The following is a 27068-nucleotide window of genomic DNA, read 5'->3' as shown; positions in this document are numbered from 1 at the left end:
AAGTTTGTGTGGTCATTTTGAATCTTCACTAGGAATCTTGAGAGATTGTGACCCATGAACAGATTTTAGCTGTTTATTAAATATGTGATTATGAACTGATGAATATCACCATGGTTGTGAGAAATACAATGACTTTGGGAATAATAATAATAATAATAATAATAATATAATAAGTAACCAAAGTTTTAATCCTAACAGTGAAACTTGGATTGAAGGAATCTACGCGTACCTTCAATTTTACAATAGACTCTTCCATATGAACTTTGACCTCACCATTACTTGCAAATTATTTTCATAAGTAAAATGGCGGAGTGGTTATGTTATTGTTTCAAACCAATCGTGGAATATTCACAATACAGAAAAAGGAGAATCCTCTTTTTTAAATTCTTTCTTTGTTTTTATGTCATGGACTCAGTTTCACTGTCACAATATGTACCTGAATCACTTTTTAAAGCAAATATAGTCTTAACAGTCTTGTTTTTCTTCAATGGCGGCTGTCCTTGAACAAAAGTGTGATACACTACTGCTTTCTTGTTTGCTTGACAAGACGGTAGTGATCTATACATGTTTGTACGTACCCACTTTATATATATGTACATACGTAGGTACGATAGATAGGTAGGTTGGGAGATAGGTAGGTATGTGTGTAGAGTTTTTCTCGCTTTCTTCTATTTGAGACTAGAGGTGCCTATTTAGACTCGTTAACTCGATTCTCGACCTGAGCTTGTTATAGACATGACGCAATGGCCTGATCAGCCATCGTGTATTGACAATCCATTTCACACTACTGAGTACATGTGATTTCAATGGGGCCTATATGGGTTATTTTTCAGTATTATTAGTTGTTGTGATAGGATTAAACGCCAATTTTTAGCACAAGATAGGCCAGTATAAATGGTGGAGGAAGAACTCGGGAGAAAACCCGGAAAAGAACCACCGACCCACTAGAAGCTACAGGCAAGCTTTCTCACATATCCACACTGGCCGAGCCCGAGACTCGAACTCACGCAGACAGAGGTGAGATTGCAGTGATCCGTAACGGTGAGAGCTTTAGACCACTCGGCCACTCGGGGCTCCAGTATTATTAGCAGAGTTATTAACCAATAATCAGTGTTTGTATTCAACTATAAAATGATAAGCAGCAAAAAAATTTAAATTTAGAGACATGCATGAATATTCGGACATGAGCAAGTGCAGTTATTAGCGGAATATCCATTTATATTTTTACTTTATCAAAACGTTCCGTTTTGTATTCATTTCAATCAGCTTTATAGTAATTATTTTAAATGATATTTTGATATGTGCACGGACCTTGGAACACTTTACTCTACACATATTATATTACTGCATTATTTATTTATTTATTTCCCAGAGGGCAAAGGTGCAATAAGCGACTTACTAACTAGTCTCTCTCAACCGCTCCGGTGGCCAAGTATTTAGAGTGTCCGTCTCGGATGCGGGAGGTCGCGGGTTCGAACCTCTGGCCGAGTCATACCAAAGACTTATAATAATGATACTAACAGCTGCCTCGCTAGGCGCTCAGCATTAAGAGGTTAGTGTTAGGACTGGTCGGCCTGGTGTCAGGATAATGTGACTGGGTGGGACATCATGCTACATTTCTGTGGCATGATGCCCCAGTGCTAGACATCATTATAAGCTGCCACACTGCAGACATCGTGGCGAAATAACTAAAAAATCGCTAAAGGTACACTTTAAAAAAATCCAAAATCCAGCTAGTCTCTCTCAGGTCTGGACCATTTAGCCGTGTCTCGTGTACGCCTTGCTGTTAGGCAAAGTATATGTGTTTGATCCCTATGACAGTTATGCTTTGTTCCTGTTGAACAAGTTTTCTTTCTTTGTTATAATGCTGAAACATCTTTCGACGTGAATGACTCAAACTTTTACTTTGGATTTTTCCCCAGCATAATGTCCCGGTCTCTTGTGATTAGATTTATCTTGTACACTATTTAAATGGTTCCGATAAAGACAGGTTTTAGAAATAAAATATTTAATGAGCGATCAAAAGAATAATAAATTCGAATAATTGCCCCAATTGTACCCCAAGTCTCGGCATTTACAAGCCAATATGTGTATTTACGGAAGTAATATGGTACAGGTTTTCCCGTTATCCACCTGTATGTGTATAATGTTGAAAATGTGAAGCTTTTCTTGAGCATTTGTGGACGATCTGGAAAGAAATTAGCTGAGTGCACAACCGTCAAAGCAAATTAAATAGAAGGTAAGTTGTGTTTCTTTGAGCACAGCGTCTTGTTTACAATCTTTCAACATGTGTTTCATGTGACCCATTTTTTCATGGCGTTTGCATGTCAAAATATATACAGTGTATTATTAAGTATATGCTGCCACTTTTTTAATGAGTTAACATCAAATCGAGTTGTGAATTCATTAATAAAGAGTGAAATGAAATTATATTTTATTCCAACATGGCCAGGCCCTAACGTTTGCAAGGCCCAATGCGCCGCGCTAGCAGCTGGGTCGGGCCGGTGAAGTTCATGTACATGTACAGTACTATAAATAATTTTTTGGTCAATGTGAGTTCTGGACCCCAAAGGCGCTGGGTTCAATGTAACAACCTTGCTTGTCTAGCCCTAGGGCCGATTCTGACTTCATACAACACAAAAATTTGGGAATCTATCACACCAAGCCTATTTCAAGTGAGTTGGCAGAGGTGAAGTGTGGGTCGTATTTTTTTTTTTTTTTTAATTTGTACGGGCCGAACTATCTTGTTTATTTGCAGTGTAGATTATGATATTTTCTTTAATTATATAATATTAATAAGTACGTAAAACAATATCAGTTTCTTTATATTCCCAGTGAATGAAGGTCTGGATTGGTTTTTAAAAGATCTCAAATGGTTCATACATAGCCAAGGTATAAAATCACGTCATTTTATAAGAAAGAACTTTCAGTTGATAAATCTGCTCACCATGTGCTTAGAATATTGGTATCTTTCCTTCTTTAGTTTTGTTTCCTTCTGACACACATATTAATAGGAATTTACTGGAGGGGTTGGATGGGGCGTGAGCTTAGGTGTTGCAGCCCCTCAGCCTGGAACTTTACATTATCACAAATCATTTGGACCAGCGATATACATTTTGCAATTTTTATGAAGCTTAATCCTGAACTGATCGCCTCCAAGATCTGGTAGTGTTGGCACAAGCTGGTTCCCATCCCAGCTATGTTAGCTGGGTAGAACACAGATGTGGCACCCTTCTAATCCAAAAGTCAATGTGTGTAGGTGAAGGTCTCCCTTTCTACCCAGTGTTCGTAGTTTTATTGTGTTTATTATTTTATTAGAATTTTTGTAAGGGTTGTTCTTGGTTTTGTTCATCGAATTTATTGATTGGTTGTAGGTAGACTGGCCCTCCCTGTTTTCCGAAACCTTAAGGGCTTGGTTAAGGAGCATGGGTGGGCCACCCGTACCCGGAACTTAGGTCGGTACTCCCTCCCCCATTAGACCACATGGGTCTATGGATTGGTTTCCCTCCCCATTTTATTTTGAGTTTTTATTCACGAGGTGACTTGAGAAAGTCAGTTTTTGTCATTGTGTGGTGCTGTGTGTGGTGCTATAATTGTTGTGATGTTGATTTTGTTGTACGGACAGTTTTTTCATTGTCAAATTTTCATAGTTGTCTTTTCCTTGTTTACCTAGTGTATAATTTTGATTTTATTCGCCAAACTCGCTATTTCTCTTTTATCTCTATAGTTTTTAGTATGCTGCTTGGTTTGTGTGCGTGCTTGTAGTCTCTGGGGTATTGTTTTTATTTCGGGTTTGGATTTGGTCTAAGTTTTTCCTTGATCTCGCCTTAGCGAGTATTTTACCGCTCCTTACTTCCCAGCTCCGTGGCGCTGTTTAAATTGAGCTGTAAATTCTTGTGCTGTTCCACTTCTGTTTGATGGCTGTTGACCCTGATCATGTCGTCGGTGCTGCGAAGTATCAGAGTCGTCGACGTTTGATTGAAAGACAGAAGAGACTTATGTGTTATGATTTTTGTAATGAAGTTCACTTATCAATCGTTATTTTCATTCCGCATAATAAATTTTGATTAGTCTATAAGTTTCTCCTATCATTAGTTTGTTGTAGACATATTTTGCATGATGTTGTGTTTTATTGTGTATATAAATTGCCTCCAAGCTCTGGGTTAATATAGAATAAAAACCACGGCAGGCCTAATGTGCATCTTTACCGTTTATCCAAATGGAATCCACAAAGTTGAAGCCATTAGCTTATTGTAACTAACTGCCTCATTTAGGGAATTTGATGACCGTATATGCCGATCAAAATGTGCAATCCAATGTACGAGTTAAGCTGCTTGCATGCCTATTCCCAACGTGTTTGCCTAAATATACTTGCATAAATCGATCCAGAGAGGACGGCAATTCTGATCATCAAATATACTTCAGGACAGAAAGATTTTGCTTTTAAAAATTGTCCATACTCACAATGTATTTCATTTTCCAGATAAACGCAGTGTCGTTGCTAGGTAGCTGGTATAAGGAAGGGTTTAATTCAGGTTGAGTTCAACGTGACACTTTCTGGAGGAAGACTAATGGCCAGATGAGTAACCCAGCATTGAAATGGATGCAGTGATTGCCAGGAGAGTGATAACTGATTTGGTAGTGGTAGTTGATAAAACAGATTGCCCCAAAGGATATATCGTGGTATATCTATCTATCTATCTATCTATCTATCTATCTATCTATCTGTCTATCTATCTATCTATCTATCTGTCTGTTTGTCTATCTATCTATCTATCTATCTGTCTGTTTGTCTGTCTATCTGTATGTATGTCTGTCTGTCTGTCTGTCTGTTTATCTATCTATCTAGCTAGCTAGCTAGCTATTCAGGTAAAACCCGTTATAAGCGGGATCGCGTCAGCAAATTTTTCGAAAAATTTCCCCATAGAAAATGTGCATTGCAATTTCAATGTCATCAGTTTTAACTAACCTCCTGATCATATATCGTTTTGTTGTGTTCGCCGGGTTTAATCAGACATCAAATCTGCTTCAGTTTTGAATTGTATACATGCCAATATAGTGGAAACGGCACAGTGAAGTTCAGGCAACATTAAACGCGGTGCTGGGATTAAAAACCTGCACGGTACAAATAATCTGCTTTTCTGAGAGCATGTATTTATGATGTTATGAAGGGCGGTCACCTTAAATTAAAAAATGGGAGCCATGCTTCCACAGGGGTCTGTTATTGGAACTGTTATCTTCATTCTTTACACTCAGCCGCTCTCAAGTGTCATAGATCATCATCCAGTGTCTCACCAATTGTGCGCTGTCGACACCCAAATATACAAATCTAGCCACCCAACTGAAGCTGATGCTACCATCCAAGGTGTAGAGAGGTTCCCTACCTTAAAAAATTTCAGCATGTTTATGTTTTTTGATTTCATGGGGTTTTTTGTGGTTTTTTTTTTGTTGTAATAATATCATTATTTATTACATTTTTTGTTTTTACAAATGTTATAATATACATGTAGTTGCAGTAAATATAATAACGATGTTGATAAGATAGTGTTATCTGTTATGTAATCATAACGAGGTTAAGTTACATGCGAAATCTTCATATATTTTCCCAGGTGCAACTTTCAGATTAGTTATAACCCTATGCATGTACATAGAAGATAGACCTAGATTAATATACACGGTTGATATGAATGCATGTACATAGAAGATAGACCTAGATTAATATACACGGTTGATATGAATGCATGTACATAGAAGATAGACCTAGATTAATATACACGGTTGATATGAATGCATGTACATAGAAGATAGACCTAGATTAATATACACGGTTGATATGAATCTCCCCACTTCTAGGCTACATGAAGCAAATATGAAACAAGGGTATTATCTTCGTTACCCTCGCCACATTCAGTAATGTTATTATTTTGTATCATTTTTATGTCATAAATAGTCTGCTTTAATGACTGTGTTAAATCTTCTACTATTCATGCCTTTACCGCATTAGTAGAGTTTAGTTAGAGAGGTTCGCTATAAATATGTAACGTTCATTGGAACCTTTAACAAAATTCAGTCCACAAAAAAGCAAAAAACTTCCGGTACTGAGACCACGGTATGAGAAACCATGTCCACTCATTAGGTTCATTCTTTAAAATATAATTGAAGATCTCGTTCAATTTAAAACCGGAAGACCCTTTCCTCTGGAAACAATGCCTGCTGAGCCGGAAGTGACGTTACTATTTACCAATATCCCACAAAATATGGGAATACGGTATGCAAAACGTCCTGAGTAACAATAATTGTTAAAAAGATTTCACAACACACTTCTCGTTCTGACTTCATGAGCTGATCCTGAAACTCGCCATATATGAATTAGATAGACTGGACTCAGCTATCTCTGAAACAGCGAGATGGATAAGAGGACAAGGTTGTCCTCCTCCTTCTTTGCTGATATATTTAATAGTAAAATGAAAATGAGAGTCAAATCCTCGTCACTATTAATTGCCCCCCCCCCATTAGTGGTATGACTCATTAATGAAATGGCAGCACATCAATTAAAATCTGAATAAAATAATAACTGCTAACAATGGCTATCACTCTTTCGACTTGGCGCCCTAAATTTGTAACACTTTGTGAATTTGGACATGGAAGTGAACCCTGTGGAGAACAAACTCCGCACAAACATCTATTCAAAACCTTTACAAAGACACCAATACCTCCTTACATCCAGCTGTTAGCCAAAACATCGTATGTATACATTGTGTACAGAAAGTCACTGAAAAGTGGCAGGAGACACTCAGGCAATGAGACTTTTGAAGAAAGAGCCAAATAACTTTCTCGGTATCTAACACATCGAAGATATGAAAAATTGGGACATTTTATATGAAGCCCAAAAGTAGTTTTCCTCAAGAATTATATCAAACAATGAGAAAGAATATTTACCAAGTTTCGTGCGATTCCGCCAGAAAGGAATACGACATGACTGATTTACGAATCGGCAAACACGTGCAATCAGGCGGATATATAGACGTACATAATTTATTTTTAAGATACCATTATGGCTTAGTCAGGAAATATTGATCATGTGATATATCATAATAGTTATACGTTTATTTTGGACGTGCATTTTAGCATAATAAGAAACAAAATAAAAGCTGCTTATATTCGTAAAAAGATCACCTTTATTGTTTCGCAACAAAGCAAGCGATTTTTCATATATGTGAAAGGTACTAACATGTGCATAGACTGTTAATGTATAAATGTTTAAGTATTACGTTTCGAGTTACGATGAACCCATTTTAAAACTGCTGTAGTCGTCGGACTAAAACCTGACAAGGGAACCTTACGTTTTGCTTTGTCGATTATTTGTTATGTCCCGTTCATGTCCTATTAGTTTTTATCAAACTGGACACTCAGTCGACCGAGTCCTAACGAAATCAAGACAATATATTTCTGTAGCAAGGAGATAGTGGACTTTGAGCGTGGAGTTGAAGTAGTCAGCATTTACGTCACAGCAACTTCCTAGTACGCATGTAAGCATAAGGAACATCACGTGAAGTAAATCGCAACATCCCTTCGCTTAGTACCATTGTTTCTCCCGCTACCAGTTGATGAATAAACATTCTAACTGGCATTCAGCGGCCGCACACCTTCCAGAATAGTTTGTAAAGACATAATAACAAAAAAAATGTGATGCTATTTTTTTCAATGCATTACCAATAACGTAATAATTTTGCAAAAACGCCTAAAATTCAATTTTTAATTTAATTAACAATTATTTCCATTGCTATAAAGTTACTGCTATCCATAGTCATGCATATATATTGTGCATTTTACTTTGTTGAATAACAAATATTAGCTTCAAATTAAAGGCGTACAATACCATATCTGTTATATTGTTTTAATTGATACTTGGGTTCAAACACACTTACATGACGACCCAGCATTTAACTCTCCTCTAAGGCACATTCGCTCCCGATATATATGTACAACTATACCCAAGAAAGTGCGGGAAGTGCTACTTTTTGGGGAGATTATAAACTGGAAAAGAATATTATCATATAGTGTATTAAGTTCTATATGCCTTGATTTCAGTCATAGGAATCCGGAATGGATATGTATTAAATGAGAGATAATTGATAGTGATACTTTTGTAGGAAAAATAGTTTCATTTGCTTTCGTGTTTTCTCTAAACCTTGCCGTACATGTTCAGTTGACGAAGCATCTTGCTAACTTGGTCCATTCTGACACATCACAATATGCTGTATTCGTTCGAATATGTCATGCTACATGTATTATATTCATCATTAATTTCTTACTTTTTTAATTCATTGCACAACGAACGGAGCAGATATAATCTATATGGCATTATAAAAACATGCGTACGAAATATTTTATGAGTAAATTAAAAAATTCTGTGCAGGTGAAAGTTTGTATAAAAAGTGATTTCAGTATTGTAGGGTCGATGAAAAGTAATTATTCAACTGTTTAGATGGTTGACTCCTTGCTTTTTCCGGTACTTTGAATTAATATTTGAATTTCAGAATTTAGCTCAAATATATTGTTGCATGCATTCACGAAACTTAGTGGGTTCATTTATCCTGGATTTATTACAGGCAAATGAGGTAACAGTGGCCAACTCTCACGTCCAAGAAGTTCTGCTAGGTGTATGGAATTCGCCTCAGTGAATTATATTTCGTTATAACTTTGTGTTGGCTTCATTATAAAGTTTAAAAGGATACAATCACTTAGAATTGTGAAAATATTTTTTTTTTTTTTTTCATTCTGGTCCCTGTTTGTGTCTGTCGTATTTGCCTTTCATAAGAGGATCCGAAGTATCCAACGTGACATGGTTAGTTTTACATTGGTTATGTAAAGTATTTTGGATACATACATACATACATAGATACATACATAGGTATATATATATATATATATATATATATATATATATATATATATATATATATATATATATATATATATATAATAATCAGTACCTAATTAATGTCATTATTGTCTCACCAGATACCCACAAAACAAAGTTTGAAGGACACTGCAGAGAATGAAACCGGGTTTGAAATCAAAAGTTGTCCCAAAGGTCGTTCAAGGAAAAAACGTTTTTTCTGTATAGCCTACGGATTAGAGGAACTGGTGAGTCCGAACTTTTGTTTTGTGTGATGCATTTTTGTTTCTTTTGAGGAAAATAAAATTATACTGATATTGCTGCAGTACAGGCAAGGTTTTTAAACGTTAAATCGGACGTTAAGACCAACACTTTTGAGTAAAATGGGTCATATAACAACTGCTACACACCAGCTTAGATTATTTTAGTTGAGTTTCGCCATCTTCCGAAATCGAACGAAGCGTTAAAAGCACAAACATAACATTCATTAATTGGCAAAGTCCTGCAGTTAAATAATAATTCTAGTCAACTCCCTGGCTGGCATCTGACCAATAACATAGGATAAGTGTTGTCATTTCGGACATAAATATAATGCAATTAACGTAGGCCAATACAGAAAGCGGACGATCGTGATCCAAGACATAACACTATTTGGATAATATTTGATTTCTCGGATGACTGTCTATATTGGGTGAGTAGTTTTCCTTCATTTAGGCTCATAATTTACCGTCTGTTACTTTGAACTCTTCTGACATGTTTCTGAATGCCGTAGATTGATTTTTATGTGCAGTTTTCTTTGCCTTGCTTAGGATGAAAAAGTACTGACGGATCTTAAGATACTTGGCACTTACGAGAAAAGTCCGGCATCACATGAATATACACTCCTCTCCAAAACACGTGATACCGGTATGTACTTGCTCGTCCACGAGTGTAAGTATCCAATCCAAACGTTCCAAACAACTCATACTCTCTCAAACAATATTGAAGATTATTTTGACCCAGGGGTCATCGTCTTTGTGCATTAGTACACATATACGTTGACTGGATACTATATTGTAGCCACTGCCGCAGATTGAAATACACCCTGCGACAAAATAAGCGACACTGATATCCGGTGATTTACTATCCAGTTTTGAATAGTATCTCTACGCCTACAAGCTCTGAGGACACTTCTGTACAACTTCTGGCGCAACTACTTTGTTTATTTTCATGACATGCTATGATCATTCTAATATGTTCCTTGATTATAATTTAAACTAAATAAAATTCGTTGGAAAAATGTGTGAGCATGTGTTTTGCACAATATAATATCGCTCATGCTATTTGGAACAGGTCCCTTGTCAAATCGTTACTTTCGGAGGTGTGTAGATTTACATATTTTCAAGCTCTTCAGTTTCGGGGTCAAGTCAATTATAGAAGTGATCGGTTTTGAGAAAAGACCGGAACTTGAAAAGCTTGATTAAAATAGTGTAAACAATGGCTGACGCTATTCGCACGACTACCGTGCACTTTAAATGGGAAAGACTATTTGCACGAGCAGTTTACTTCATCTGAATAGATAAGTTCATATACAATCATCTGTAAATAAAAATTTCTGATATTTTATCCTTCATATTAGTTGATGAAATCTTTAAATTCTGCACTACAGCCATTGAATAGAAACATCGCAGAAAATGCAGTATGACTTGAATGTGATGTAGTAATAGAAGCGTACTGTTTTCTCCAGGTGGTAGTTTACCACCAAATTTACATCCGTGTGGCAGTTGCCGTATCCTTCTTAAGGGGAGTAACCCACTGTTCTTAGTATTCCGATCCTATTGCATATCATGACAAACCAGCTGCTGTGTCATGACTGTGTTTTGTAAGATTGATGGTGGCTAGATCGGTTACATCCGTTACTTACTCTGAATTAACACATAGTAATGACTGGCTACTTCAAAAGAGAGACTGGTCACTCACACTTCAACCATTCAGTTTGAACATGAATTTGTTTCAAAATTTTGCCTTCATTAATATGTCCCCATGAAAGGGGAATTAGTCAGGCTATTTAAAGAAGAGGATATTAGTAACTGAAAATATTATCAAAGCACTGCGATGCACCAAGAATGCAAATCGCAAATAGCACTACTGCTTTGACGCTTAATGACCTTAGATCAAATAACACTATTACCATGACGCTTAATGGCCTTTGATCAAATAGCAATATTGCCATGACGCTTAATTGCCTTATATCAAATAGCACTTTTGCCATGACGCTTAATGGCCTTAGATTAAAATAGCATTATTGCCATAACGCTGAATGGCCTTTGGTCAAATAGCCCTATTACCATGACGCTTAATGGCGTTAGATCAAAATAGCATTATTGCCATAACGCTGAATGGCCTTTGGTCAAATAGCACTATTGCCATAACGCTTAATGGCCTTAGATCAAACAGGACTATTGCCATAACGCTTAATGGCCTTAGATCAAACAGGACTATTGCCATAACGCTTAATGGCCTTAGATTAAGTCAACATATGATCTGACGTGCTGGATGGATTTTTTTATATTTTAAATGCATGATTAACTCTATCAACACTAATCACGTGGTTTGATATAAACATTTTTTGTCGATATTAAATAAATATTACTGAGAACTATGATTCTATAATTTTAATCTGATTACTATGCGTACATTTCATTAAGGTGAAGATGTTCTAGAAGACAAACATCTGTATCTACGATGGATGAAACTGTGTGGATATGAATGGGTAATAGACACCTTAATGATATGTCCCTCCACAGCATCACAAGGAAAACGAGAGGGCAGCGGACCGTATACACGAATCGGGTAATAATTCAAACCACCTATTCCTCGTAATCTTAAGTTATTTTGACTCTCTCTGGTTGAACGATGAGATTATTTAGTTAAAGAAAACCGATGATGAAAGGGGTCTAACAGCACCTAACTACCGAGCGAAACAATCAATACGGAACACTTTGCGAGAAGATGGCTTGAGATTGAAGTTTCCCCTATTTTCTTGGACCTCAAGACAACTGTCATTGTCAACTGAATTGTTCTTAAACGCGCTAACACCAACATACTATTCCTTTTCAATCAACTAACGACCTTACATTTGTAGATCCGTATGTTTATGCCACATACAACAAAACATGACCGAGAATTCGTTATGCTACAAAAAAGGTAGGAAGGGTCCATTTTACAAAAAAAGAAATCCATACTAAAAGTCTCTTGAATAATCAACATTTATGTGAAAATTCAAGGTCAAACCTGCGTGTCATAACTCAGATCTATGTCGGTAGATGTCATTATAAACGAGGAGGCAAAATTTTGACTCACAGAAGTACCCGAGGTAGTTCCGACTGCTGTATGTTGCAACCTCTAAATCTAAAAATTGGCTAAATATTCCGTTTTTAAAAATATCTTCCCCAACCGACTCCCTACCAAAATACAATCAATAACCAGAGCTTAGCCAAGTTATAAACGGAAACGTAAATGTCATATAACATACTATATCAGATGAACTGAGAGTACCGATTTGTCACAAGCATTTGGTTATAACAGTACATAAAGGGAAACTTGATAACAACCACCTGTGAGTAGTATATGGGGCCACCCTAGCGACATTGGGAATTAGCATTACAGAACCCCTTGGGCCACTCTAGCGACAAGGGAAATTTAACATGGAGAAAAACCCTGGGCCACTCTAGCGACAAGGGGAATTTAACATGGAGAAAACCCCGGGGCCACTTTAGCGACAATGGGAAATTAACATGGGAATAAATCGTGGGTCTGTTGAGCGACAGTGGAAATTGAACATGGGAATAAATCGTGGGCCTGTTTAGCGACAAGGGGAATTGAACATGGGGAATAGACTTTGGGTCTGTCTAGGGACAAGGGGAATTTAACATGGGAATAAATCGTGGGACTGTCTAGCGTCAAGGGGAATTTAACATATGGAAATTGAACATGGTGGGTCTGTATAGCGTCAAGGGGAATTGAACATGGTGGGATTGTCTAGGGACAATGATGGTAGAGGGTCAAACACAACAGAGACAGAGACATACATACACTAGTACAAGCGTGAGATTTATATATAAAGCATTACCAAGACCTGAAATCTTGCTGGGGTGTTCACAAATTTGCATAATTGTAATGATGCTATAAATAGCTATAATCAAGGAAATGCTCAACGACAAAATGGATGTGACTAAAAGTAACGCTAAAATGACGAAATTGTCCCAGAATTTAAAGGAAAATAAACATGTCCCCGAAAATTAGGTTACAATGGATAAAATTAGTAACTACTTACATTATCAACTTGTGTGACGATCGTGGATAAACACCAGTGTATCTATTTATAGCTATAATCAGCTAAAATTCCTATGAAATCCCCCTATCTATTTATACTACAACTTGTGGGTTATTCCTTTGGAAAACCCCACTATCTTTTTATAGCCTCAGCTTGAGTGACGTTCCTGTTTATGAACTCTAGTACATATGTATAGCTACAACCTGTGGAAATCCCCAAGTCCATATTTATAGTCTCGAAAGTTCCAGCGTCAGTGACGTCACTGTACTGAACACTAGGGGATAAATGTCAACAGTGTTGCAAGTGGCTGACCTGAATACACGCTACTGCAGGTAGGTAGGTAGAGTGTATATGATAGGGATAAAGTGAGTTTTATAGGGACAAACAGAGACCAATACACACACACACACACACACACACGAACACACACACACACACAACGTACGCGCGCAGACATACGCACACACACATAGACACACAAACACACACACACAGAGAGGGAAGAGGAAAAAACAAACCCCAAATATACTATCAACACAGAAGGGAGATAATACAAACCCCAAATAAACTATCTACACAAACGTACGCGAACGCATACAAACCCCAAATATACTATCCACACAAACGTACGCAAACGCATACAGACCCCAAAATATACTATCCATACAAACATACGCGAACGCATACAAACCCCAAATATACTATCCATACAAACGTATGCGAACGCAAACAAACCCCAAATATACTATCCACACAAACGTACGCGAACGCATATAAAACCCAAATATACTATCCACACAAACGTACGCAAACGCATACAAACCCCAAATATACTATCCATACAAAAGTACGCGAACGCAATACAAACCCCAAAATATACTATCCATACAAACCCCAAATATACTATCCATACAAACATACGCAAACGCATACAAACCCCAAATATACTATGCATACAAACGTACGCGAACGCATACAAACCCCAAATATACTTTCCATACAAACGTACCCGAACGTATACAATTCCCAAATATACTATCCACAAAACGTCGCTGACGCATACAAACCCCAAATATACTATCCATACAACGTCGCTAACACGTACAAACCCGAAATATACTATCCACACAAACGTACGCGAACGCATAAAAACCCCAAATATACTATCCACACAACGTCGCTCACGCATACAGACCCCAAATATACTATCCACACAACGTCGCTAACGCATACAAATCCCAAATATACTATTCACACTCTGGAGGAAGAAGAAAAAAACAACCAAATATACGATCTACACAACGTACGCCAACACACACACACACACACACACACACACACACACACACCACAGAGGGAAGAAGAAGAAAACCATTATACACTATCCACACGGAGTGAAGAAATAACCCTTTATATATACTATCAACAGAGAGTGAAGAAAATAACCCATTATATTCCATCAACACAGAGTGAAGAAGAACAAGTTTTTTGAAAGCACCTAAGCCTTCACCTGCAATGACCAACTCTGTCAACACCTACACCCCACCCCCACTCCCAACACTACAAAATCCATTTAACCCGTTATTTTATGGCATCAGTGTGTGATTTAGGAAACATCAAGACACAAAATAATGGATGAATAGACTGACTGTTGTTTACCGACTTGCATGCCTAAAGAGCGTGCGTGAAGGAAAACATCCTTCCATTTCAATTCTAACTAAAACATGATCCAGAGGGATAGAGAGAGGTGAAAGAGCACAATTTCATAAAGTGTGAGTAAAAACAAAACACGCCATCCTTATTATACAATGTCAAGACCAAGAGACACTTACGTTTTCTTTCTGGTCTATTCTCTTTTAGAAGGTAGTATGAAATTTCACATCAGGGCCAACGCATCGGCTCACATTGTCAATTTTTCCATTTCCATGTCTTTACTGGCACAAGTTCTTCATCATCTTCAATTTCTTCTTCTTCTGAATCCCTCTTCTCTGTTTCGTCTTGTTTCTGTTTCTTCTCTTTTCTCGTAGGGCACTCTGAATTCCAGTGTCCTTTCTCCTGACAACGATATTAGGTATCTTGACTTTGTCTCTCTTTCTTAGACGAAGCAGGTATTCTAGAGACAAATACCCATTTACCTTTGCAGATATAGCAAACTTCATTAGCACTTACACACTTTCGTATGACTCTCATCAAATCAACGACCAAAAGAGTAAGTTTTGTTGCCACTTTCGCATGTGAATTATGCTTTCGTATGACTTTTAGCAAATATTTGACCAGCAGGTCGATCTGTGCTGACTCTTCCATCTTCTTGATCGTTTGAGAGTGGAATGAATACTCTGACGCTAAGACACTCTCCTTATATACAGGGACCTACTGCGTATGAAACCTAGACAAATGTAATTTTGCAATAAGATGAAACGATTTCATTGAGGAAGTAAAAGGCAATGATGTACCGTATCGCCTCACACAAAACCTGAAGTGTTAGTTCAAATCCGTGTCAGCGATTTCGAAGACGACATAACTGAGCTTTAATCAATGCTCTCCATTTATGCCACAAAACCACGAGTCCTGATTCACGCCAAAAGAAATTTCGTTCGGTCCATAAAAAATAGTATCACATCTGAGAAACGCAAAAACGAACTTCCAGAAAACTGAGAACGACGGCTTACACCTACAACGTAAATGTATGAGTTCAAGTAGTGCGTAAAACTTAGTCAAATTAAATTTTTATAGTCAAGACGAAACGATCTCTTTTCGAACAAGAAAGCAGACACCAAGCGACAATGGCGATCCGTGTCACACAACACTTTTCAAAATGTATATTATCCGAGGTTTGTTCTAGCGATCTGCACGGTTAAATTAAATGTTGATGTATTTTGCAATAAGACGGACACAATTTCCATGGGATCGCCCATGGTACGATTGTTCGTGCATTAGTTTAATTTTTAAAAATATTTTTTTATATAAATCGCCTATAGGATAGACCCAGTAAAGCGTGGCCATTCTCGTCACTGTCTGAATAGCTACTCAAGTCAATTCGAAGCGAACGCGGTAAGAAAATAAGTATAGCCAATGAAATGGCTTACAACGGGTGATGCATTGTTTTGTTCTAGGACTGTGTGGCATAATAATCCCTATGTTCTTGCGTTGTTACCATTACAGTGCAGACAGACTGAAATGTGAACTTACAAGCCCTCTTTGTGTGTGTTGTACCATTTCTTCTTATCACATCAAAATACTGAGCGTCACAGTATTGGTTCGCGTTTTCAAGCTGACCATTTTTTTATATCTCACTTAAACATTTTAACATAAACACTCACACTCACATCGGTAGAGTCAGAACAGACGTGTTACAGTATTGAGGGGCATGTTATCTTTTTTTTTCTTCAAACTAATAAATTTGGCGTTTGTATGAAATAAAGAACCGAAAGTACAGTGAAACTCACGGATGATGACCCAATATGTTTGTCTATTGATGCGTGTATTTACTTAAGAAGAAATATGACCTCTAAAACACAAAGAGATACGGCAAGCATGATTAGATTAAACACAATGATGTTTTCTTTCACGCCCGTGTAATTTAGAGTTTCAATCGTCTTTGAAGACAAACTTGGTCTCCTTTTGTAGGTCTTGAAATAATAAAAAAACTGAAAAATCGTAAGCACTTTGCTATAGATAATTTCATCAACAGACTAAACAACATAAATACCGTTACAACAATAGAAAGCCTTAAATCTTCTATCAAAAAGAAATGCATCAAAAAAATTAAAGATTAACGATAACTAACCAATGAAACCGAATTTAACAAAGGCAATGACATGTGAAGAAATGCCTCTCACTTTGGAAAGGTAGGCGAATGTACTCTGTCATGCACCATCAACTTGAAAAAATTATAAACAGAGAGAAAGCTGAATTGAAAATTCAGTTGTTTTTTTCTTCAAAATTGTTTCGTTTCTTTTTTCTTTTTTTTGGAACAAATCTAAACACTAATATAGAGTGGAAAAGGGAAAATGCACATACAAGCTTTGATATTTCTGAAAAAATGAGGGGATATTCCTAACGTTCATAACCACCTATATATGCTTGGACTTGTCTGTGACTTATCCACAAAACAAGATGTACTTATTTCTGGTCAAGCTGCAAGTGTGTGCGTGTTTTTGAAAATGGTAAAAATTGGATATACAATTTTCTCGTGACACTTATAAAGTGAAGAGTCTGTGCAAGTGTCAAAATCCAAAGTCATATAAGTTTTGTATTTTGTACGGCTTGTAAAGATTTCCACTTTAGAAAATGTGAAGTATCACAAGTTATTATCACAAACAGAAGTGGAACATAGGGGCTTGCAAGAAAGAAAATAACCCAGACAGTTGGTGTCATCAAGAGTGCTAGAGACGGTACCCGAACTTGCTTGCTTGCTTACTTGAATTAAAGTGATTTTCGCTCTAATGGAGCATGTATCACTGGTTTAATAACGCACCGCGTGATTTTTAATTACTCCTGGGGAAGGAAAGAGAGCCTCATCCCCCAGGCTTTTATGTACTCACAGACTATTTTTAAATTTAGCCACTCAGGTGTAGGACTAACTAGTCCTTAACAACCTGACCGAAAGGCTTTAAACGTGAGTGGGAATTGTCTCACCACTCACTCATTTTCTGTCCGAGCGTGGTAAAGGAGGAAAAAGGTGCTCAGCAAGACAGCCATGGATGTTAAGTACTCACCAAAACGCTAGCCCGTACTTATTTCAAATCAAGTCCCGTTTTTGCTAATGGACAATAAAAAGTACCAATAATGTGTTAACCACCTGTGCAATTAGTTCAAATCCAACGAGTCTGTTAAATGTCCTACTTCCTAACATATCTGTCTAATATTAGTACTTAGTGTACATAAAAATAGCCTCACTGATCTTATTTAAATTATTATGTCTAAGCGACATATACCAGTTTGGTCACTGTTAGGTTTAAAATGTTAAGTTTGTTGCGGTGTTCCAATGGGCCAAGTTTGTTTCGAGAATAGTTTAGTCAAGGAGGGATACCAAGCCAAATATGGTTCCCTATTTAATTAAAAGCAATCTTTTGGAGCCCTAAAAAAGTGCCTGTATTTTCTGTTAGAAGGTAACAAGTCTTTCTTTTGCTTTCACGTTCTTTCCCGCACTCCTAGTCTCATGATTCTTGATATCAGGATACAATATCCATATTATCACAACAATAAAAAAAACAAAAAACGCACAGACCTAAAAGAAACACTCACTCACTTTTTACAGAACATTACTATTTTTAAAATTTTGATAAGCGACGGAAACGAACAACTTAGAGTCACACTTTCTAACCAAGATAAAGAAAGTTCGGGTACAACGAAATTAAAAGAATTAGGCCCAGAACTCGGTGTGGAGGGAAGAAATATACGCAACAGCAGCGGGAGCAAGAAATGCAGACCTAGCCAGTTAGCACCCCACCCACCTCGAGAACACAAATAACATCTAGTCAACAGCCGACTATACCTAACAAATAACCCGTCCCGGAAAGAGTGATGGCAAAACAAAGGGCCAATTATGTTAGACAAACGGTATCGCAAACTCAGATGTAATTATCGGAGGCACTACGTTCTTTTCTCACTCCGGTACTACAGGCAATCTCAGCTGAAAGAACAACCACAACAACAATAACAGCGACAGACACCATAGCAGCGGATTGGAAACTATCTACCTCAACTGAAGAATTAGTATCAGAACCAGAAGAGGAAATTGAGGCGGTTGAGGAGGATGAGGGGGACGCTGACCCTCGTTGAGAAGTACACCGAAATGGGCCTAGATCAAGAATTGTATGACGTCAACAAAGCAGGGCAGTTTGTTAGAGCCATACAATACGTTGCCTACAAATCTCTAGACGCATTTAAACCAAGGCCTTCTCAATGGGGATTAGGGGTCAGAGTTCTTCCCCAATTCTACAGACAAGCCTACACTGGATACCCCCTCAGTCAACTGGTAGAAGCCGCTGCTTACATTACCGCCCATCATGGCTACGCATTTCCTGATATCAAGAATCATGAGACTAGGAGTGCGGGAAAGAACGTGAAAGCAAAAGAGAGACGTGTTACCTTCTAACAGAAAAAACAGACACTTTTTCGGGCTCCAAAAGATTGCTTTTTATTAAATAGGGAACCATATTTGGCTTGGTATCCCTCCTTGACTAAACTATTTTCGAAACAAACTTGGCCCATTGGAACACCGCAACAAACTTAACTTTTTAAACCTAACAGTGACCAAACTGGTATATGTCGCTTAGACATAATAATTTAAATAAGATCAGTATGGCTATTTTTATGTACACTAAGTACTAATATTAGACAGATATGTTAGGAAGTAGGACATTTAACAGACTCGTTAGATTTGAACTAATTGCACAGGTGGTTAACACATTATTGGTACTTTTTATTGTCCATTAGCAAAAACGGGACTTGATTTGAAATAAGTACGGGCTAGCGTTTTGGTGAGTACTTAACATCCATGGCTGTCTTGCTGAGCACCTTTTTCCTCCTTTACCACGCTCGGACAGAAAAATGAGTGAGTGGTGAGACAATTCCCACTCATGTTTAAAGCCTTTCGGTCAGGTTGTTAAGGACTAGTTAGTCCTACACCTGAGTGGCTAAATTTAAAAATAGTCTGTGAGTACATAAAAGCCTGGGGGATGAGGCTCTCTTTCCTTCCCCAGGAGTAATTAAAAATCACGCGGTGCGTTATTAAACCAGTGATACATGCTCCATTAGAGCGAAAATCACTTTAATTCAAGTAAGCAAGCAAGCAAGTTCGGGTACCGTCTCTAGTACTCTTGATGACACCAACTGTCTGGGTTATTTTCTTTCTTGCAAGCCCCTATGTTCCACTTCTGTTTGTGATAATAACTTGTGATACTTCACATTTTCTAAAGTGGAAATCTTTACAAGCCGTACAAAATACAAAACTTATATGACTTTGGATTTTGACACTTGCACAGACTCTTCACTTTATAAGTGTCACGAGAAAATTGTATATCCAATTTTTATCATTTTCAAAAACACGCACACACTTGCAGCTTGACCAGAAATAAGCACATCTTGTTTTGTGGATAAGTCACAGACAAGTCCAAGCATATATAGGTGGTTATGAACGTTAGGAATATCCCCTCATTTTTTCAGAAATATCAAAGCTTGTATGTGCATTTTCCCTTTTCCACTCTATATTAGTGTTTAGATTTGTTCCAAAAAAAAGAAAAAAGAAACGAAACAATTTTGAAGAAAAAAACAACTGAATTTTCAATTCAGCTTTCTCTCTGTTTATAATTTTTTTCAAGTTGATGGTGCATGATAGAGTACATTCGCCTACCTTTCCAAAGTGAGAGGCATTTCTTCACATGTCATTGCCTTTGTTAAATTCGGTTTCATTGGTTAGTTATCGTTAATCTTTAATTTTTTTGATGCATTTCTTTTTGATAGAAGATTTAAGGCTTTCTATTGTTGTAACGGTATTTATGTTGTTTAGTCTGTTGATGAAATTATCTATAGCAAAGTGCTTAAGATTTTTCAGTTTTTTTATTATTTCAAGACCTACAAAAGGAGACCAAGTTTGTCTTCAAAGACGATTGAAACTCTAAATTACACGGGCGTGAAAGAAAACATCGTTGTGTTTAATCTAATCATGCTTGCCGTATCTCTTTGTGTTTTAGAGGTCATATTTCTTCTTAAGTAAATAACGCATCAATAGACAAACATATTGGGTCATCATCCTTGAGTTTCACTGTACTTTCGGTTCTTTACTTCATACAAACGCCAAATTTATTAGTTTGAAAAAAAAGAAAAGATACCATGCCCCTCAATACTGTAACACGTCTGTTCTGACTCTACCGATGTGAGTGTGAGTGTTTATGTTAAAATGTTTAAGTGAGATATAAAAAAATGGTCAGCTTGAAAACGCGAACCAATACTGTGACGCTCAGTATTTTGATGTGATAAGAAGAAATGGTACAACACACACAAAAAGGGCTTGTAAGCTCACATTTCAGTCTGTCTGCACTGTAATGGTAACAACGCAAGAACATAGGGATTATTATGCCACACAGTCCTAGAACAAAACAATGCATCACCCGTTGTAAGCCATTTCATTGGCTATACTTATTTTCTTACCGCGTTCGCTTCGAATTGACTTGAGTAGCTATTCAGACAGTGACGAGAATGGCCACGCTTTACTGGGTCTATCCTATAGGCGATTTATATAAAAAAATATTTTTAAAAATTAAACTAATGCACGAACAATCGTACCATGGGCGATCCCATGGAAATTGTGTCCGTCTTATTGCAAAATACATCAACATTTAATTTAACCGTGCAGATCGCTAGAACAAACCTCGGATAATATACATTTTGAAAAGTGTTGTGTGACACGGATCGCCATTGTCGCTTGGTGTCTGCTTTCTTGTTCGAAAAGAGATCGTTTCGTCTTGACTATAAAAATTTAATTTGACTAAGTTTTACGCACTACTTGAACTCATACATTTACGTTGTAGGTGTAAGCCGTCGTTCTCAGTTTTCTGGAAGTTCGTTTTTGCGTTTCTCAGATGTGATACTATTTTTTATGGACCGAACGAAATTTCTTTTGGCGTGAATCAGGACTCGTGGTTTTGTGGCATAAATGGAGAGCATTGATTAAAGCTCAGTTATGTCGTCTTCGAAATCGCTGACACGGATTTGAACTAACACTTCAGGTTTTGTGTGAGGCGATACGGTACATCATTGCCTTTTACTTCCTCAATGAAATCGTTTCATCTTATTGCAAAATTACATTTGTCTAGGTTTCATACGCAGTAGGTCCCTGTATATAAGGAGAGTGTCTTAGCGTCAGAGTATTCATTCCACTCTCAAACGATCAAGAAGATGGAAGAGTCAGCACAGATCGACCTGCTGGTCAAATATTTGCTAAAAGTCATACGAAAGCATAATTCACATGCGAAAGTGGCAACAAAACTTACTCTTTTGGTCGTTGATTTGATGAGAGTCATACGAAAGTGTGTAAGTGCTAATGAAGTTTGCTATATCTGCAAAGGTAAATGGGTATTTGTCTCTAGAATACCTGCTTCGTCTAAGAAAGAGAGACAAAGTCAAGATACCTAATATCGTTGTCAGGAGAAAGGACACTGGAATTCAGAGTGCCCTACGAGAAAAGAGAAGAAACAGAAACAAGACGAAACAGAGAAGAGGGATTCAGAAGAAGAAGAAATTGAAGATGATGAAGAACTTGTGCCAGTAAAGACATGGAAATGGAAAAATTGACAATGTGAGCCGATGCGTTGGCCCTGATGTGAAATTTCATACTACCTTCTAAAAGAGAATAGACCAGAAAGAAAACGTAAGTGTCTCTTGGTCTTAACATTGTATAATAAGGATGGCGTGTTTTGTTTTTACTCACACTTTATGAAATTGTGCTCTTTCACCTCTCTCTATCCCTCTGGATCATGTTTTAGTTAGAATTGAAATGGAAGGATGTTTTCCTTCACGCACGCTCTTTAGGCATGCAAGTCGGTAAACAACAGTCAGTCTATTCATCGATTATTTTGTGTCTTGATGTTTCCTAAATCACACACTGATGCCATAAAATAACGGGTTAAATGGATTTTGTAGTGTTGGGAGTGGGGGTGGGGTGTAGGTGTTTGGCAGAGTTGGTCATTGCAGGTGAGGGCTTAGGTGCTTTCAAAAAACTTGTTCTTTTTCACTCTGTGTTGATGGAATATAATGGGTTATTTTCTTCACTCTCTGTTGATAGTATATATAAAGGGTTATTTCTTCACTCCGTGTGGATAGTGTATAATGGTTTTCTTCTTCCCTCTGTGGTGTGTGTGTGAGTTGGCGTACGTTGTGTAGATCGTATATTTGGTTGTTTTTTTCTTCTTCCTCCAGAGTGTGAATAGTATATTTGGGGTTTATATGCGTTAGCGACGTTGTGTGGATAGTATATTGGGGAATTGTATGCGTTCGGGTACGTTTGTATGGAAAGTATATTTGGGGTTTGTATGCGTTCGGGTACGTTTGTATGGAAAGTATATTTGGGGTTTGTATGCGTTCGCGTACGTTTGTATGGATAGTATATTTGGGGTTTGTATGCGTTTGTGTACGTTTGTGTGGATAGTATATTTCGGGTTTGTACGTGTTAGCGACGTTGTGTGGATAGTATATTTGGGGTTTGTATGCGTTCGCGTACGTTTGTCTGGAAAGTATATTTGGGGTTTGTATGCGTTCGCGCACGTTTGTATGGATAGTATATTTGGGGTTTTTATGCGTTTGCGTACGTTTGTGTGGATAGTATATTTGGGGTTTGTATTATCTCCCTTCTGTGTTGATAGTATATTTGGGGTTTGTATTGCGTTCGCGTACGTTTGTGTGGATAGTATATTTGGGGTTTGTATGCGTTTGCGTACGTTTGTGTGGATAGCATATTTGGGGTTGTATGCGTTAGCGTACGTTTGTATGGATGGTATATTTTGGGGTCTGTATTGCGTTCGCGTACGTTTATATGGATAGTATATTTGGGGTTTGTATGCGTTCGCGTACGTTTGTGTGGATAGTATATTTGGGTTTTATATGCGTTCGCGTACGTTTGTGTGGATTGTATATTTGGGGTTTGTATGCGTTCGCATACGTTTGTATGGATAGTATATTTGGGGTTTGTATGCGTTCGCGTACGTTTGTATAGATAGTATATTTTGGGGTTTGTATGCGTTTGCGTACGTTTGTGTGGATAGTATATTTGGGGTTTGTATGCGTTCGCGTACGTTTGTGTGGATAGTTTATTTGGGGTTTGTATTATCTCCCTTCTGTGTTGATAGTATATTTGGGGTTTGTTTTTTCCTCTTCCCTCTGTGTGTGTGTGTGTTTGTGTGTCTATGTGTGTGTGCGTATGTCTGCGCGCGTACGTTGTGTGTGTGTGTGTGTTCGTGTGTGTGTGTGTGTGTGTGTGTGTGTGTGTGTGTATTGGTCTCTGTTTGTCCCTATAAAACTCACTTTATCCCTATCATATACACTCTACCTACCTACCTGCAGTAGCGTGTATTCAGGTCAGCCACTTGCAACACTGTTGACATTTATCCCCTAGTGTTCAGTACAGTGACGTCACTGACGCTGGAACTTTCGAGACTATAAATATGGACTTGGGGATTTCCACAGGTTGTAGCTATACATATGTACTAGAGTTCATAAACAGGAACGTCACTCAAGCTGAGGCTATAAAAAGATAGTGGGGTTTTCCAAAGGAATAACCCACAAGTTGTAGTATAAATAGATAGTGGGATTTCATAGGAATTTTAGCTGATTATAGCTATAAATAGATACATTGGTGTTTATCCACGATCGTCACACAAGTTGATAATGTAAGTAGTTACTAATTTTATCCATTGTAACCTAATTTTCGGGGACATGTTTATTTTCCTTTAAATTCTGGGACAATTTCGTCATTTTAGCGTTACTTTTAGTCACATCAATTTTGTCGTTGAGCATTTCCTTGATTATAGCTATTTATAGGATCATTACAATTACGCAAATTTGTGAACACCCCAGCAAGATTTCAGGTCTTGGTAATGCTTTATATATAAATCTCACGCTTGTACTAGTGTATGTATGTCTCTGTCTCTGTTGTGTTTGACCCTCTACCATCATTGTCCCTAGACAATCCCACCATGTTCAATTCCCCTTGACGCTATACAGACCCACCATGTTCAATTTTCATATGTTAAATTCCCCTTGACGCTAGACAGTCCCACGATTTATTCCCATGTTAAATTCCCCTTGTCCCTAGACAGACCCAAACTCTATTAACCATGTTCAATTTCCCTTGTCGCTCAACAGACCCACGATTTATTCCCGTGTTAATTTCCCATTGTCGCTAAAGTGGCCCCGGGGTTTTCTCCATGTTAAATTCCCCTTGTCGCTAGAGTGGCCCAGGGTTTTTCTCCATGTTAAATTTCCCTTGTCGCTAGAGTGGCCCAAGGGGTTCTGTAATGCTAATTCCCATTGTCGCTAGGGTGGCCCCATATACTACCCCTGTTCTGTGTTAAATGGGATTAGAGGAGGATGTTGTCATCTGTTTCACGCTTTTACTGATAGAATCAAGTGAGGTTGATTCATCCCGAATCATTTTCGTTTCCTTTCAGGAGCATCTCTAATAACATGTCATTGTACTGCAAGAAGAGATTCATTTATCAAGGTAAACTTTCTTGTATTCATCATGTAAGTTTCAACTTTATTTGTGATATAACTTCACGCTGTTAAACTCTTATGACACTCTGAGAGAAAACATTTCATCCTCGCAAATAAAGTTCTACAAATACAGTGATAATAATTATAATCGTAAATTATTTTTCCATTGAATATAAACTGTAAGAACTCGTAGATAATACATTATGCCACTTGCTGAAATCATATCGTCGATATGAAACATCTCATAAATTTCATATAAAACCGATGCCAGTGTTAATCATTTATAACATATAGTGACTCTGTCTAGGATGGGATTTGCTTACAAAAGTGGACCCTTCATATCCAATATAGATATTAATATTTAAACGTAACAAAATTAAAACACGAAATATATTTCAGCAAACGATGTTTTATGTGTTCTCTAATTTTTGAAAATGTTATGCATGAGAGGCAAAGTAACCCATACTTAATGGATCTTATCATAAGTCTCCAAAAATTGTAAAGCACAGACATGAGGACTAAAATTATTCTTCATCTACCAAAATATATAAATATTTGCCGTTATTTAACATAACTGAGAACGGATCTTCAGTAACATGGAGTGCCGAGACATAATAAACCAGAGAAAGACGATGTACGGGTTGATCCAAGTGTATCAACTGCAAAAACAAGCTACAAAGGTTGTAGGAAACGTTTGCATCTACATTTCAGCCTTAGCTGTCATTTATGTTTCTAATAACAACGTTGTGTTTAATTTATCTTGCATGTCAGCTTCCGAGGCCATTGCTTTGGTAGAATCTTTCCCTATGCCAACAGAAGAAGATATAGCCAGCGATAGTCCAAAAGAAGAAAATGCTGTGGAAAATGACACACTTCCAACTGAAAAAGTCCGAACGGAGCAAGGTGCAGGTAAAATATGAGACAGAGATTGGGATGGGTGGGCGGTAACGGGATGGCATGGCTGAGTTTTGTCAGGAAGGTACACTTCGCGAACAGTGAACTTTAAGTCGGAAGAAAGGGCTAGCTTGATTTGGTGTACTGACACATGAAGGCTATCAGGCCTAGATGAATTCCATATAAAACGAGTTCATTTCACAGCCTTAAAGCGAAACATTGCACTTGGTAAATAGATCCTTTTTGGTTTTTTAAGATGTGATGGAGATCAATTGCATAAACGGAATTCAATACAAGTTGGAATTTATAAAATGTTCCGTTCAGTGCATTAAAGAATATCAGCACATGGACTTACGAGAAAACACTTAAATGGTTCTGGTCTTGGTTTTGTCATACTTAAATACCAACTCAGTATTAGCCATTAACCAGACTAACTATGTAAGACTAAACTGTTAAATGAAAGTGGAATAAATTGGTATACAATTACTTTAGGGTATAAAGCATAAAGTGGAATAAATTGGTATACAGTTACTTTAGGGTATAAGGCATAAAGCGGAATAAATTGGTATACAATTACTTTAGGGTATAAAGCATAAAGTGGAATAAATTGGTATACAATTACTTTACTTACCAAGCATAAAGTGATTTTTAAAAATTTACAAAAGACAACATGTACATTTTTGTTGTTGTCTGTTATGTTAAAACGTTCAGGCCAAGCTGTACAATAATAAAAAATGCACCGAA

General features: G+C 37.4%; 1 protein-coding gene across 3 annotated transcripts in view; it reads left to right on the top strand.

Moving 5' to 3' along the window:
- The first annotated feature begins 325 nt into the window (after positions 1-325).
- Positions 326-27068, top strand: part of LOC149777925 (uncharacterized) — a 33573-nt gene continuing 6830 nt past the window's right edge. For 2 of the 3 annotated variants that reach the window (XM_089939035.1, XM_089939033.1), the window contains exons 1-7: positions 1568-2239; positions 4484-4683; positions 9025-9150; positions 9712-9808; positions 11590-11734; positions 25385-25437; positions 26202-26339. In XM_089939035.1, coding sequence (XP_089795161.1) covers positions 4600-4683; positions 9025-9150; positions 9712-9808; positions 11590-11734; positions 25385-25437; positions 26202-26339 — 643 coding nt within the window. In that variant the 5' untranslated portion in view covers positions 1568-2239; positions 4484-4599. Of the gene's footprint in view, positions 571-1567; positions 2240-4483; positions 4684-9024; positions 9151-9711; positions 9809-11589; positions 11735-25384; positions 25438-26201; positions 26340-27068 lie in introns of those variants that run through there. The other variant, XM_089939034.1, reaches the window with a different exon arrangement.

Source organism: Sinohyriopsis cumingii, chromosome 17 (assembly GCF_028554795.1).
Source record: "Sinohyriopsis cumingii isolate HCF-2022 chromosome 17, ASM2855479v2, whole genome shotgun sequence".
Taxonomy (NCBI): Eukaryota; Metazoa; Mollusca; class Bivalvia; order Unionida; family Unionidae; genus Sinohyriopsis; species Sinohyriopsis cumingii.
Note: the sequence above shows the minus strand (reverse complement) of the source record. Positions and strands in the feature narration are given on the sequence as shown.